Source organism: Phoenix dactylifera, chromosome 9 (genome assembly GCF_051530095.1).
Source record: "Phoenix dactylifera cultivar Ajwa chromosome 9, Ajwa_hap1_PhDact_Kaust_v1.1, whole genome shotgun sequence".
NCBI lineage: Eukaryota > Viridiplantae > Streptophyta > Magnoliopsida > Arecales > Arecaceae > Phoenix > Phoenix dactylifera.
Window position 1 is genome coordinate 24,382,437 of NC_143198.1, and position 12,323 is coordinate 24,394,759.

Genomic DNA, 12,323 nt, shown 5'->3' on the forward strand with positions numbered 1-12,323 from the left:
CTTAATTATGTCATCTAATATTCTCGACGCTTATATGCATCGGCTAATTCTCTTAGCTTTCAACAACGCTTTCCAAAAAGCAGCAAAAAAATTATGTCCCCTCTTACCAACGCTTTTAATCGTTGTAATCTACCGACGCTAATAAAAAGCGTCAGCAAATTTTGGTGTGAGAGACAATTGATCGATATTTTTTTCTATGGCAAATAATAATCAGAATTATCATTTCTTTCCCTAGTGCCAGCTGGGAGTTCGAATAAATCCATGCTTATACGTGGTTTCTTTCTCCATCATACGGCCCCATGCTTACCCATTGCTAAAGATCCATCTCTCTCTCTCTCTCTCTCTCTCCTTTTTTTTTTTTTTTTTGCTGAATACAGGTGCTTCATACAGTACGGGTACAAATACACCCAATAAAATCAAAATACAATAACTCACGAAGTGCCAATGGCAACTCTTCCTCCTTCGACCAGAGGACATACCCCCAGTGGTGGGCCGCATAGGCAACCACCCAATCGGCTGCCCCATTGGCCTCCCTGAATACATGCTTGGCCTGGATGGCCCCCCATTTCTCATCATCATCACAATGTCGCGAATCAAGGGGTGGTCTGTGCCCTCACCCCCCAATCCCCTCTGGATCCACCCGACGACAGTGGCCGAGTCACCTTCCAAAATAATCGAGCTGGCCCGCAGTACTATCCGTGCATGTCGAAGATCCGCCCAGGCTGCACGCAGCTCTGCTCCGGGAACCGATGTATCAAACAACTGGCAGCCTTCTTTCGGCATGTATTCTTTCGTCCGTTACGCCCGCCTCGCTTTGAGGACGGTGAGCCGTGACGCCCGCAAATATCCGACGCGATTTCGAAGTGCACGGTGGCAAGCGTCGCCGGGCGAGGGCTCGCGATCTCGGCTGGCTGTCGGCAAGCGAATAAGGAGAGGACGACTCCAAACTCGTAAAATATCACAACGTCACCCTGCTTGTCCAAGCTAAGACCAGCGGTATGGAGAAAGAGAGCCACCTTGCGCCTGGTGCCATGCGGCGTGGTCAAATCATACATTACCGATCGAGACACGTGTGCCACGCTTGGTATGCCACGCGGAAAGAGAACGTCGTCTTTTCCTTTGTGTACCTGCGTACTAGATATTGACAATTACAGCTCCCGATTTTAGACTTTTTAGTTCTGGAAGGGTTTTCCATGCAGAACATGGGTCGTGGATACAGCCGTGAAAGTTTCGGACTTATTAGGCAGCTCGGTGGGTGGTTGATTTTTTAGGCGGACATGGACTTAATTTCTCTTGACCAGGAAATAAAGTCGAAAAAAAAAAGAAATAGGCCCAGATTTTAGAAATCTCAACTGGTGATCAAGATGCCGGGATCCTAGTAAATATGGTGAACTGGAGATTAATGAATATTGGCCGCATTAAAAGATAGTTTAAGATTATAAAAGATTGATTGCAAAAATTTTATTTAATACTTTAATATCACGTTGGTTAAAGCTTTTACAAGAATCGTTGCAACACGGCTTTCATTACGCGAACCCGGATAGGTTTCTTGTCATTCAGTATAAGGGGATCGGAATAGTGCAGCTTGAGAGTTTTGTGGTTAATTATGAAATTGCTGCACCAACTTTTGTGGATCAATAAACATTTTATGTATGCATAAGCATTTTGTTTTTTTTTTAAATTATTTATCTTTATTATCTTGATAGGTGGTCGAGATTGAGATGAGCAAAACCTGTGTTTGTCTTGGCCTAAAGGAAGGTCAAGATAAAAGGTGGAAGATTAATTCATAATCTTTGGAAAATTTCTAAACTTTTGACAATATTATAAGAAGCAAACAAGTAGCTCGACCCGTGAAATCTAAAATTAATTATCATATTTGGAGATGGATTGAAATATCCAATATGTATGTCCAACCAAAATATAAGTTGAGTTTGTAAGCAACTAATAAAAAAATCCTAACTATTATGTTTAAGTGGTATTGGCCAAGATAACAGAATATATTTAAACATATAAGCTAAGATTATAAGAACCTATATATCAGCTGTATCATATAAGAGAGTGCTCACTATAGATATAAACTAAAAAGAGCCAACAAAAACCACAGATAATTTACCTGTTCATTTTATTTTCTTTATTTTTTGTGTTGCAAAATCTACCATACGAAGGCTTCCCCTAGGATGGGCTTTGACCTTTTACTTTTAATTCCCGTAGACTACTCTCAACAATTTATGAGTTATTTTATTATATCATTCTTATTTCTTCGTGGCCACACAACAGCACATTACAGATAGGCTTGCGGCGGTACACGTGTCGACCGACTTCCGTCCTTGGAGGCCATCTGTTGCGAAAGTAGTAAGGGATAAAGGGACGTCGCATCCGCCCCTTGGGGGCTTTTCGTCGTCTCGCGAGTCCTTATCTGGTCTCCAACGGCAGACTGGCTCGTCTTCTCCACGGCGACGGCCTCCGCGCCCCCCGCCTCCCGCCCTATCCGTGCGTTCTCTCCCCGTCTCCGCTAGTAGTATGGTCATGCTACTCTGATTTCCTTCCGCCGTCTCTTTCTGTCTCTGTTTCTTGATCTTGGGGATCTTGGATCTCAAATAAGATCTAGCGGTGGTCCCAACTTCCTACTTCCTTCTACTCCTTATTTCCTTTCAGACTCTTGCTTGTATTGCTGCTGTTTCGCGTTCTGAAGTCCGAACCTGAGGGGAAAAGAATAGAACGGTGGAAAGAAAGACAGCAAGGAAAGGGAGAAATTGGTGCCTGGCCTGACCCACTATCAAAGGCAAAAGGATAAAGAAGCGAAAGGAGTGCAGCACAAGCTTCTCCTTTACGCCGTATTCTGAGTTGTTGGTTGTTGTCGATAGAAGAATTCCTAACTTTCCCCTTGCCCGGAAGTCCTTCACCAAGACGTTTCAAGATCTCTCCCTGGTCTCTATTCTCGTCGTTTCCGTTACTCAACTCTGCATACCTACCTCTCCAGGTACACGCATTGCGATCCCTCTCTCTCATTTTCCTCTCCCCCGTCCCCTACTTCGTCCTTATTCGTGAATATAAGCATACGGATTTCTTCAATCTGGTGCTCAGGGACAAATTTCGTCGCAAAAAGTGACCCAACTGAGGTAGATTTGAGCTAATTGATCAGCTGAATTTCGTGCTATCTCCTTGGTAGGAACTCTGGCTTCCTAGTGATTTCTGTGCCTAATTATTATTATTTTTTTAAATTTTTAGTTGAATCCAAATAACATAAATTGTTTTGTTGTATTCGGCAAAGTGGGACATAAAAACTTGTAATGGACACAACATATCATGCTTCAGGTTTGGTGAATCTGCTGAATAGAGCTAATTGATGTCTCCTATGCTGTGCTTGTGCAATAAAGGAAATAATATGACTCTGACTTCCAGTTCTCTTATAAGCATTGTTTTTGTTGTTTTCGTTTTTTTTGTCCTGTGGATTTCATGGATTTTGGTGGCAATTTTAGCCTTACCCTGTGGTTCTTTGGACAAAATCCGTAAGGCATGTTTTCCATCTGATTTATAGAGTCGCGGACCTCCACTCTGCTGCATCTTCGACTCTTCATTTACCAGCAAAGAGAGTGTCTTTGATTGGAATGTGAATCAAATATGAAAAGCTTTGATGACAACAGAAGTTGTATTTGTAACGTCATAACGTGTAATGGTGTTTGTAAGTCGCAACAATATCATAGTTGCTGAAAATGAAACTGATAGTAAGACTGGGGTCTATATAATCGGTAGAAAGCAATTAGGGCATTGAAGTATTCACAATTAGAACTTTGTGAAAGAAAACCAACCTAAAGACACCTTAATTGTTGAAAATTTTACAAACATGTGCATTTTTTAACACCAACATGCAATATATGTTCCCCTTGATTTCGGAATATTATTGAGAAGTACAAGAAGGAGAAAGTGTATCACAAGCGAGGGAAAACATATGTTTCTGCCTTTTGATTTGCTTGACAAACATAAAAGACAGTAAACCATACCCTTAAGATTGGCTAGCCTTAGCCCGTTCCTCTATGTTTCATGTTCGATCAAAGTAAGATCTTCTAAGGAGATTGCTTCCAAGCAGTTAGTGACGTGAGATCATGTATGAGATTAATTATTGGCTCATCTCCCACTTATTGGCCTTACTTCTCATTGATCACGTTCTATAAGCTGCTCTCATATTCTTAAGGTGTGTATGGTCAACTTTGCATTTCAGTTATTTATATTAGTATCTAGCACATGGATGCACAATTGGCCACCTGATACATAATATCACACAGAATTTCATCAAAACATTTCTTATTTATAGAAAAAGAAACTTCATAGTGATTTATTATCATTACATCTCAATCTTGTCGAGTAATGATGTCATGGAAGGCTTTGGATATGGTTTCACTCTTAAATTTAACTTGTTGACTGTATATCATGGTACAAGATTTGTGAAACTCTTCATGCTGATCATGAAATACTAATCTTCTGAAATATTTTAGAATCATCTCTCTCCATTCTCCATGATTCCTAATGAGGAAGTTTAGGAATGCTGAGATTTTGGTGGTAGCAATCAGTGTTGGCAACTCTGTTGACTTTCAGTTTCCTGGATCATCGAAGGTGTTGCAGCAACAGCTATATCCTCCAATCGCATAAATGTGAAACCAACTCCGTGACCTGCTTATTGTAGTTCATGACTTGACGAACCATCATGCTAGAGGAGCAATATCTACCACTCTATCCTTTGTAGTATTGACACTTAGTGATGTTCACGTTCCCATGAAACTTGTGCTACAATTTGATAATAACCGGCATGAATGAAAAGTGCAAGGGAGTAAGAGTTTGTCCTTGGGAATTCATAGAATCCATCATGAGAAAGAAATTTTATTTATAGCTCAAGAAAAATACATTGTCAGTTTGCAGCTTTGGCTTCAACTACATATAAAATTATCAAAAGAATTCATAAGAACACCAGGACACTTGTAAAACACTTCTGAATTGATAGCGTACCATTTGGACTCCTAATTCAACCCAGAAACTACATAAACACATTCCTAAAGTGACATGGACTCCACTCTAATCTCATGATGAAACTTTATGCTAACTTTTGATGCTCATAATAACCAAACTAGCTAAAACTCATAATAGAAAACTTGCGGGCTTGAAGTCAGCTTTGAAACTAGTACTTTCATGTCTATCATGTATGATTCAAGTTATCCCTTAGAAAATGCAGCTGAATCAAAAGTTCCAAAAATTGACAAATACCTATTTCCAATAGAAATTCTGATTTACATCATTGAGGTGTGTGACTAACAAGAGTGGTGGAGGGGATTTCTAATTATGATACAAGTGGAGGTCAGGATGGCTTCAGCGCAATATTGAAAGAAGCATTGCAACAAAACTGAGAAATGTGCAAGCAATCTTGAGTCTTGACAATATTATTGTGCTTGTTATTAGCAACTTTGTTTTGTTGAGTTGTGTAGCAATATGATCATTGTAAAGGGCATCATGAGAGGTCATAAATTATGTAACTCCATTGAGAGGTACTTGCTTGCATTGGTGCACTGAGAATCTATAATATGTCAACCAAACTGATCTTTATAAGCATGTCACTTTAAACCAGCGTAAAATATATGTAATTATTATCAATACATTCATAATAAGAGAATCCACATGTTAAAGAAACAAGGCAAATTGTCAAAATTGGAGTTCGTCAAGTCAAGTGGAGCCAAAGATTGACTTCCACTAGATGAAAAAGGGAAAGCCAAATACTATTCCCAACTAGTATCCTATGGAGTTAGATTAAGAAGAAAATAGTCCATTCTATGAAGCCATAAATCTTAAGAGATAAAAAACAGGCACGACAAAGAGAAATATTAAATATAAACCTTATTAACAAGAAACTTCTAGTAAGGGTGCTATACTTGTGTTAAATCTCTTTGAATACTTGCTCACTTTTTAAGTGCTTATTATAGTTATTTTGTTCATTCATCTTCTTTTTCTTCTTCTTCTTCTTCTTTCCTTTTGTGCTCTCTAAAAGCTTACCCAACATTCCTCGTCCCCCCTGACTTACCTTTCTTGCCTCTATTTATTGGCAGGTAGGTCAATTCAAATAGGTGGGGCCTACTAGGTTGGTTCCACTCAAGGTTAGTACTTCCTAGGTTGGTTGGTAGCAGGGTCGGCGGAACAGTCCCGAACCGGATGGTTCCGATCGTCTTGAGCCGTACCGGTGTCTTACCGGTATGGTTCTGGCAACGGAAATGGAATCCGTTGCCGGAACTAGAGAAGGAGAAGGAAAGAGAGAGCTAGCGAGGGAGGGAGGGAGAGAGAGGGCGGACGCCGGCGGAGGCCAGCCTTCGACGGTCTCTGCCGGCCTCCGCCACCCTCTTCCGGCCCCCCTCCCCTGCTTGCTCTACTTTCTCTTTTTCTCTCTGCACGGTCTCTCTCTCGGTATAGGTCTGGCACGACCCGTACCAAGTTGTTCCACCAGAAAACTGGTACGATGCCCGGTACCGGTTCTTCCGACCTTAGTTGGTAAGTAGGTGATGTAGCATAGGGTGCAACGACATGTATTATGAGTTTATGACCAACCGAGTCATGCCAAGCTTCACAGATAGACCTGTTCAATAGGTAGGCCAGGCTTAACCAAAGATATATAATTGAAATTAGTTAGGCTCGAGCTTAGCCCGATACGGTCTTCGGGCCTACTTTCCAGGCCCGAATCTGGTACTTACTTGGGCTTCGGGCTTCGGACCGGGCCTCGAGCTTTCTAGACCCTTTTTTTAGTTAAAAAATATACAAAATACTTGAAAAGATTTAAATATTTGAAAGGGATAGGTAAAGCCCATCAACTTGCGTTTGTGGTTGTTTATAAGGAGTGTTCGTGCATGGAAGAGAGCTATTAACATTTTTTTCTGGTCACAAAAACTGGATTCATAAGGCATGAGTATATATTATATATTATGTAAGATTTGGGTCAGACTAGGCTCAGGCCAAACTGAATTAAATTCGAACCTGGTCCCATTTTAACAGGCGAGCTCATACCTGACCCGGCCCACCGGGCTTTAATCCAGACCTAGGCTCGTCCAAAATTTTTCGAGCTTGGGAGGGCCGGGCAAGCCATCCATCCCATGAACAGATCTTCGCAGGAGCCAATGGATTTGTGGCGAAGGCTTTAAAGTCCCATATTCAATGATCAAGTTGCCCCTTCATCCTTTCCCGCTGCGTCATTTACTAATTCCCGTTGCATCAGTTGGCTACCAGGATTGTGTTAGCTAAGTCCTTACATAATAACTAGTGTATTATAAGGTCATATGGACTAAGTATATGTCTTTTTCTCTTTTATTTTTTATTTTTATTTCTATTTCCATTTGCTTAAGACATTGAATATCAATAAAGAAGTACCACCCTTTTGAATTCAATAAAAAACCTAAAAATTTGAATTCCTCAATAATAAGAAGTTCATTTACCAATTTTTGTACAAATTCTAGAATTTTGGTTGTCACATCAAAATTTCCACTTTTAAATGCTAAGGTGTTTCTCAAATCTTTAGGTCTCATAAATCTTATTATAAAGCCAATGTTACATAAACATCATCTATCATGAACTAAACGGCACTTAGTGCCTCAGTGGACTGTTTTATTTGCAAGAGTTTACATGCAAATACAAATAAATATACATATGCATAGGCATATACATATACATATACATACACACGTATATATCTCAGCATAGCTGCATAGGTGAGAGGATCAGAATGGGTGAGCTATGTAAGAGATAGTTAACTACCTGACAAATACAAGTGATAAAGGGGACTATTTATAAGCCAAGACAAACCAATCATCATTTGTCAACATAGTGGACCAATATCTTAAGTCCAAAATAAAAACCAAAAAAAAGGAAAGAAAAGATAAACGAGACCTAAATGTAATGATAACTGGTCCTTTGAAAAACAAAAGATGACCAATATCTTATTGGAAGCAACATAGTGAAAGAAAGATAAGTCTAGTTTTTTTTTTTTTAATAGGGTCATTTGTCAGAAAAATGGATAGTTCTCCTTAAGCAAAAACAAACCATTAAGTTTTGTTTAAAAGAGATGAATGATCGCATTTCTCCGCAACAATCTAAGCTGGTTTTGGAGTCAAATGGGTCGGGATGAATCATGGTATGCTGTACCGTATCGGACGGTACCGGACGCACCGTACCGATACTGGTGGCGTACTGCGTACCATACCGTACCAACACTATGTTAGTGTGGCATCGGTACGGGGTCCGGTACTGGTACGGCGAACCTTGAGATGAATGCAAGCTACAGAATTAATCTGATGTATCATCTCAGCTGTCTAAAGGAATAAATCATCTAGCAAAACAAAATCTCTAGAAGGAATGCCAGTAGATGGTGAATCGGCGACTACCAATAGGATTCTAGTATGTAATTTGCAGATGCAGAAATAAGAGAATTAATGCATTTTACTTGATGTAATGAGCAAATTTGTCATTATGTTTTGCTCTAGAATTAGCCAATCTCCCACAAAAATCTTCAAAACTCTAGCAGAGTGCTTTTTTAACCATTAAAACTTAAGAAAGAAGTTGGGTGCACAAGGGTGCAACACTTTCTACCGGGGGCAAATGCCATATATTAGCTCTCATGAATATATGTGAGCGCAATGCAAGTAGAATTGGTGCATAGATTACACAAAGGTGAAGAACAATATGCCCAAAATTGGCAATTTTTTTTTGCTTATTAGTGAAATCCTATGTATATGATAAAAATGTTACCTTCTTTTGCTAGTTTTGTTTAGTTGATTATGGTGGCAAGCCGACATATTTGATGAAAATCTTACCTTCTGCTTGCCACTATTGTTTAGTTGATCATGTTTTTGAAACTTCTGCACTTGGCTTTTCTCCCCTCTTAAATAGTGAATTGCAGTTGGCTTTTACTACATGGTTGTTTATCTTCTTTTGTCCTTCTGTTGTTAATTTTATGAATATTGAAATTTATTCATATTATTGCTTAGATAAGTTTTATACAAGCTGATACGTAGGCTCTTCTTGATAAGGTCAACATATTTGTCATGTTTGTATATTATCTATTTGTATACCCATGATTTAAAATTTTTTTCCTTTCCATTCTATTTATATTAGAAAACTCATTAGGCACTGTAGTTGTTTATTGTGGTCATTTGGTAATACTAGTTTTAGAAGTGAAGTGCTTTTCTTTTATTCCTATTTGTGTTGGTTCTATGATTAAATAATTAATTCCTTACTGATGCATATAATGGTTTATATCTGCAGGGAGATAGGTATTGATACTTAGCCGAGAGGAAGTTATGGCTTCACTTACTGACATAGGGCTTGCTGCAGCTATCAACATACTAAGTGCCTTTGCATTCTTTCTCGCATTCGCTGTACTACGTCTGCAGCCAATAAACGATAGGGTTTACTTTCCTAAATGGTATCTTAAAGGTGTAAGAAGCAGTCCAACACATTCTGGAACATTTGTGAGAAAGTTTGTCAATTTAGACTTGCGCTCCTATTTGAGGTTCTTGGGATGGATGCCAGCTGCCCTCAAAATGCCTGAACCTGAGCTAATAGACCATGCAGGACTTGATTCTGCTGTTTACCTGAGGATATACTTGATTGGGTATTCTAGTTATATTCTAATAAGTTTGTTTATTGTTTCATTTATCATTTTGTTGGCTTTCTTAGTTTTTGTGTATTTGTTTCCATTTATTAGACTTCCAATTTTGCATTTATAGTTGCATAGGAAAGAAGGAAAAGAAAAATAAAAGGTTTGTTCTTGAGGTATGCCTAGCCACCGGTGTCTTTGACCTGTTCACTAAATCCGTCATATGCATGAGACATTGCAAAGCATTTGCATGAGTGCATCACCTCAGAATGCAACAGGAGGACCAACATGTAGAAAATAAACTGAATATGTATATGGATACATACATAGATCCACATATATCTGTATAGTTGGGAAAGTGTACATTCAACATGTTCACCTAAATTATATATGTATGGAAATGAAAGGGCCCCAAAATTTTCTCTGTCTCCTCTCTATTCTCTCTATTGCTATCTCTCTCTAAATACATACACATATATGGTTGAGTATAATTATAGTTTCGTACAGGGTGCAAAGAGGACTTTATACTGACAACAAAATTCAGTGATTGAAGTTGCAAAATGAAAACTAAACAATTAGATATGTTCCACAAGGTCCAAGATGGCTATGTACAAAGATTCGTATGTTTTTGAAACCTCGTTATTATATATATCAAATCCTCCCACATAGTATAATTCTAATTATATGTTGTAGTATGTGATTTTTGTGGGAGCTTGATGTGTAGGATAGGGTTTTAAAAGATATGATCTTTTTATTTTGGGATATGGGCATTTTAGAGATTGTAAATCACATCCAGTTGTTTAGATTTTCATTTTGCAACTTTATTTATTGAACTTTGTAGTAGGTGTAAAGTCCTCTCTTTAAACCTTGTTTGTATTAGAACTAAGGAATGTCGTACCGGCCGGTATAGGCCGGTACGTACCGGTCCGGTCCTTGACCGGTACCGGATCCGGTTTTCATCTGCGAACCGGCCGGTACCGCTTGGTACCGGCCTCGTACCGGTGCGAACCGGTACGATTTTTTTTTTTCGGAACCACAGTGCCTCGCGCTGTGGTTTTAAGGAAGAAGTGGCCCACGGGCCACTTCTTTCAAACAACAAAAAAGAAAAGCTGTGGCTCGCGGTACCGGCCGGTACGTACCGATCCGGACGGTACCGGTACGCCGACCGGTACCAGTACGCCGACCGGTACCGGTACGGCGGACCTTGATTAGAACTGCACTCTATATGTACATACATATATGTGTATGTTGTGTGGATAGTCAAGTTCAATGCTTTGTGTTGAAAAAATGAAAATTTAAACCATTGGATGTAATGTAATGGTCTAAAATGCCTCAAATGAAAAAAAGGAAAACATCATATGTTTTGGAGATTTCTGGCCTATAATAAGCCATTCAAAAATTAACACATTGTATCATGCCAGAACAACTATTTCTTGGGGACAATTTGATGTATAAGTGAGAGATCTCCAAAATATACAAATTTTCATTTGACCTTGTAGATCACATCCTACAGTTCAGATTTTTTTTTTTTAACTCTGCCCATTGAATTTTGTAATGGGTGTTATACAAAACGCACACATATATTTGTTTTGATGGAGAATAGGATGCTTGCTAGGGAAAGGAGTTGCATGGAATTTTTTGCATAGGGCATGTTTGGTATTTCTTTAGAAAATGCTTTTGTGACTTTAAAGCCAAGAAAAAATGCATCTGGTAATATTATCTGAAAGGTGCTGCTACAAGAAGAAAAGTAAAAAAAAAAAATAGCCTTTTTCAAGAAGCTAGAAAACCTAGCTTCTAGCTTCTCCTTCTCTTTTTATAAAATACAAGCAACATCAAGCATGTTATTAGTGTTCTCTATGTATCGGTGAGGTTATACTGCTACTTTCTCTTATTGAAGAATTGTTATTAAAAGTTGAGGAACAGAGTGCTAGAGACTTAAATAGTCCACACAGCATGATTTTGATCCCATTTTCCTTACTACATGCTTTCTGTTCACCTTTTTTTTTGTGTGTCTGGGGGGTGGTAGAAAGGTTTTTGGTTCACTTTTTCTCCAAGACAGTGTATGTGACTCCAAGGTGTGATGGTTGAACTTATAAGTTATCCTTTATCTTATCTGAAGTAGTTACTTTGCCTGAAGTAGTTACTTTGCTCTTATTTGATTAATGGTTTAGTTGTCTTTTAAAACTTCATGAAATTTTATTTATGACTGCTGATTATTTCATGTCATTTTTGTGTTGATGTCCTTCCTCCTTCTCTTCTTCTTCTTCCTCCTTTTCCTCTTCCAGGCTTAAAATCTTTATTCCGATCGCAATCCTGGCATTTGCTGTGCTTGTACCAGTCAACTGGACCAATGCCACTCTGGAGAATTCAAATGTAGAATATAGTGACATAGACAAGCTTTCTATATCAAATATCCCTAAGAGATCGCAGAGGTGAGTCTTTAAGGATTTTATCAAGAGATCAGTTGCTAGTTAAACTGATTGCGGTTCCTGTTTTGTGTCTGGCTGCTTTTCAAAAGTTTTCTGCTTCCTGAGCTGATTACTGATCTTTCTGTCATGCCCTTCATGCAATTCTGGTGTTAGATTACTAAAAAATTGTTTCTGTTAGGGTATTACTGTGTAGTCAATATTAATATGTAATTCCTTTGTTCTTTTCACAAGTACCACTGCAAAACACCTTTAAATCTTTATTCTCATGCCATGTA

General features: G+C 38.8%; 1 protein-coding gene across 5 annotated transcripts in view; it reads left to right on the forward strand.

Moving 5' to 3' along the window:
* The first annotated feature begins 2,289 nt into the window (after window positions 1-2,289).
* The window catches only part of LOC103717089 (hyperosmolality-gated Ca2+ permeable channel 1.2-like), a 33,441-nt gene continuing 23,407 nt past the window's right edge, over window positions 2,290-12,323 (forward strand). The window contains exons 1-5 of one of the 5 annotated variants that reach the window (XM_039131747.3): window positions 2,367-2,490; window positions 2,656-2,980; window positions 3,085-3,165; window positions 9,286-9,634; window positions 11,905-12,051. In XM_039131747.3, coding sequence (XP_038987675.2) covers window positions 9,321-9,634; window positions 11,905-12,051 — 461 coding nt within the window. In that variant the 5' untranslated portion in view covers window positions 2,367-2,490; window positions 2,656-2,980; window positions 3,085-3,165; window positions 9,286-9,320. Of the gene's footprint in view, window positions 2,981-3,084; window positions 3,166-9,285; window positions 9,635-11,904; window positions 12,052-12,323 lie in introns of all 5 variants that reach the window. The other 4 variants (XM_039131746.3, XM_008805335.6, XM_088704509.2 and 1 more) reach the window with 4 other exon arrangements.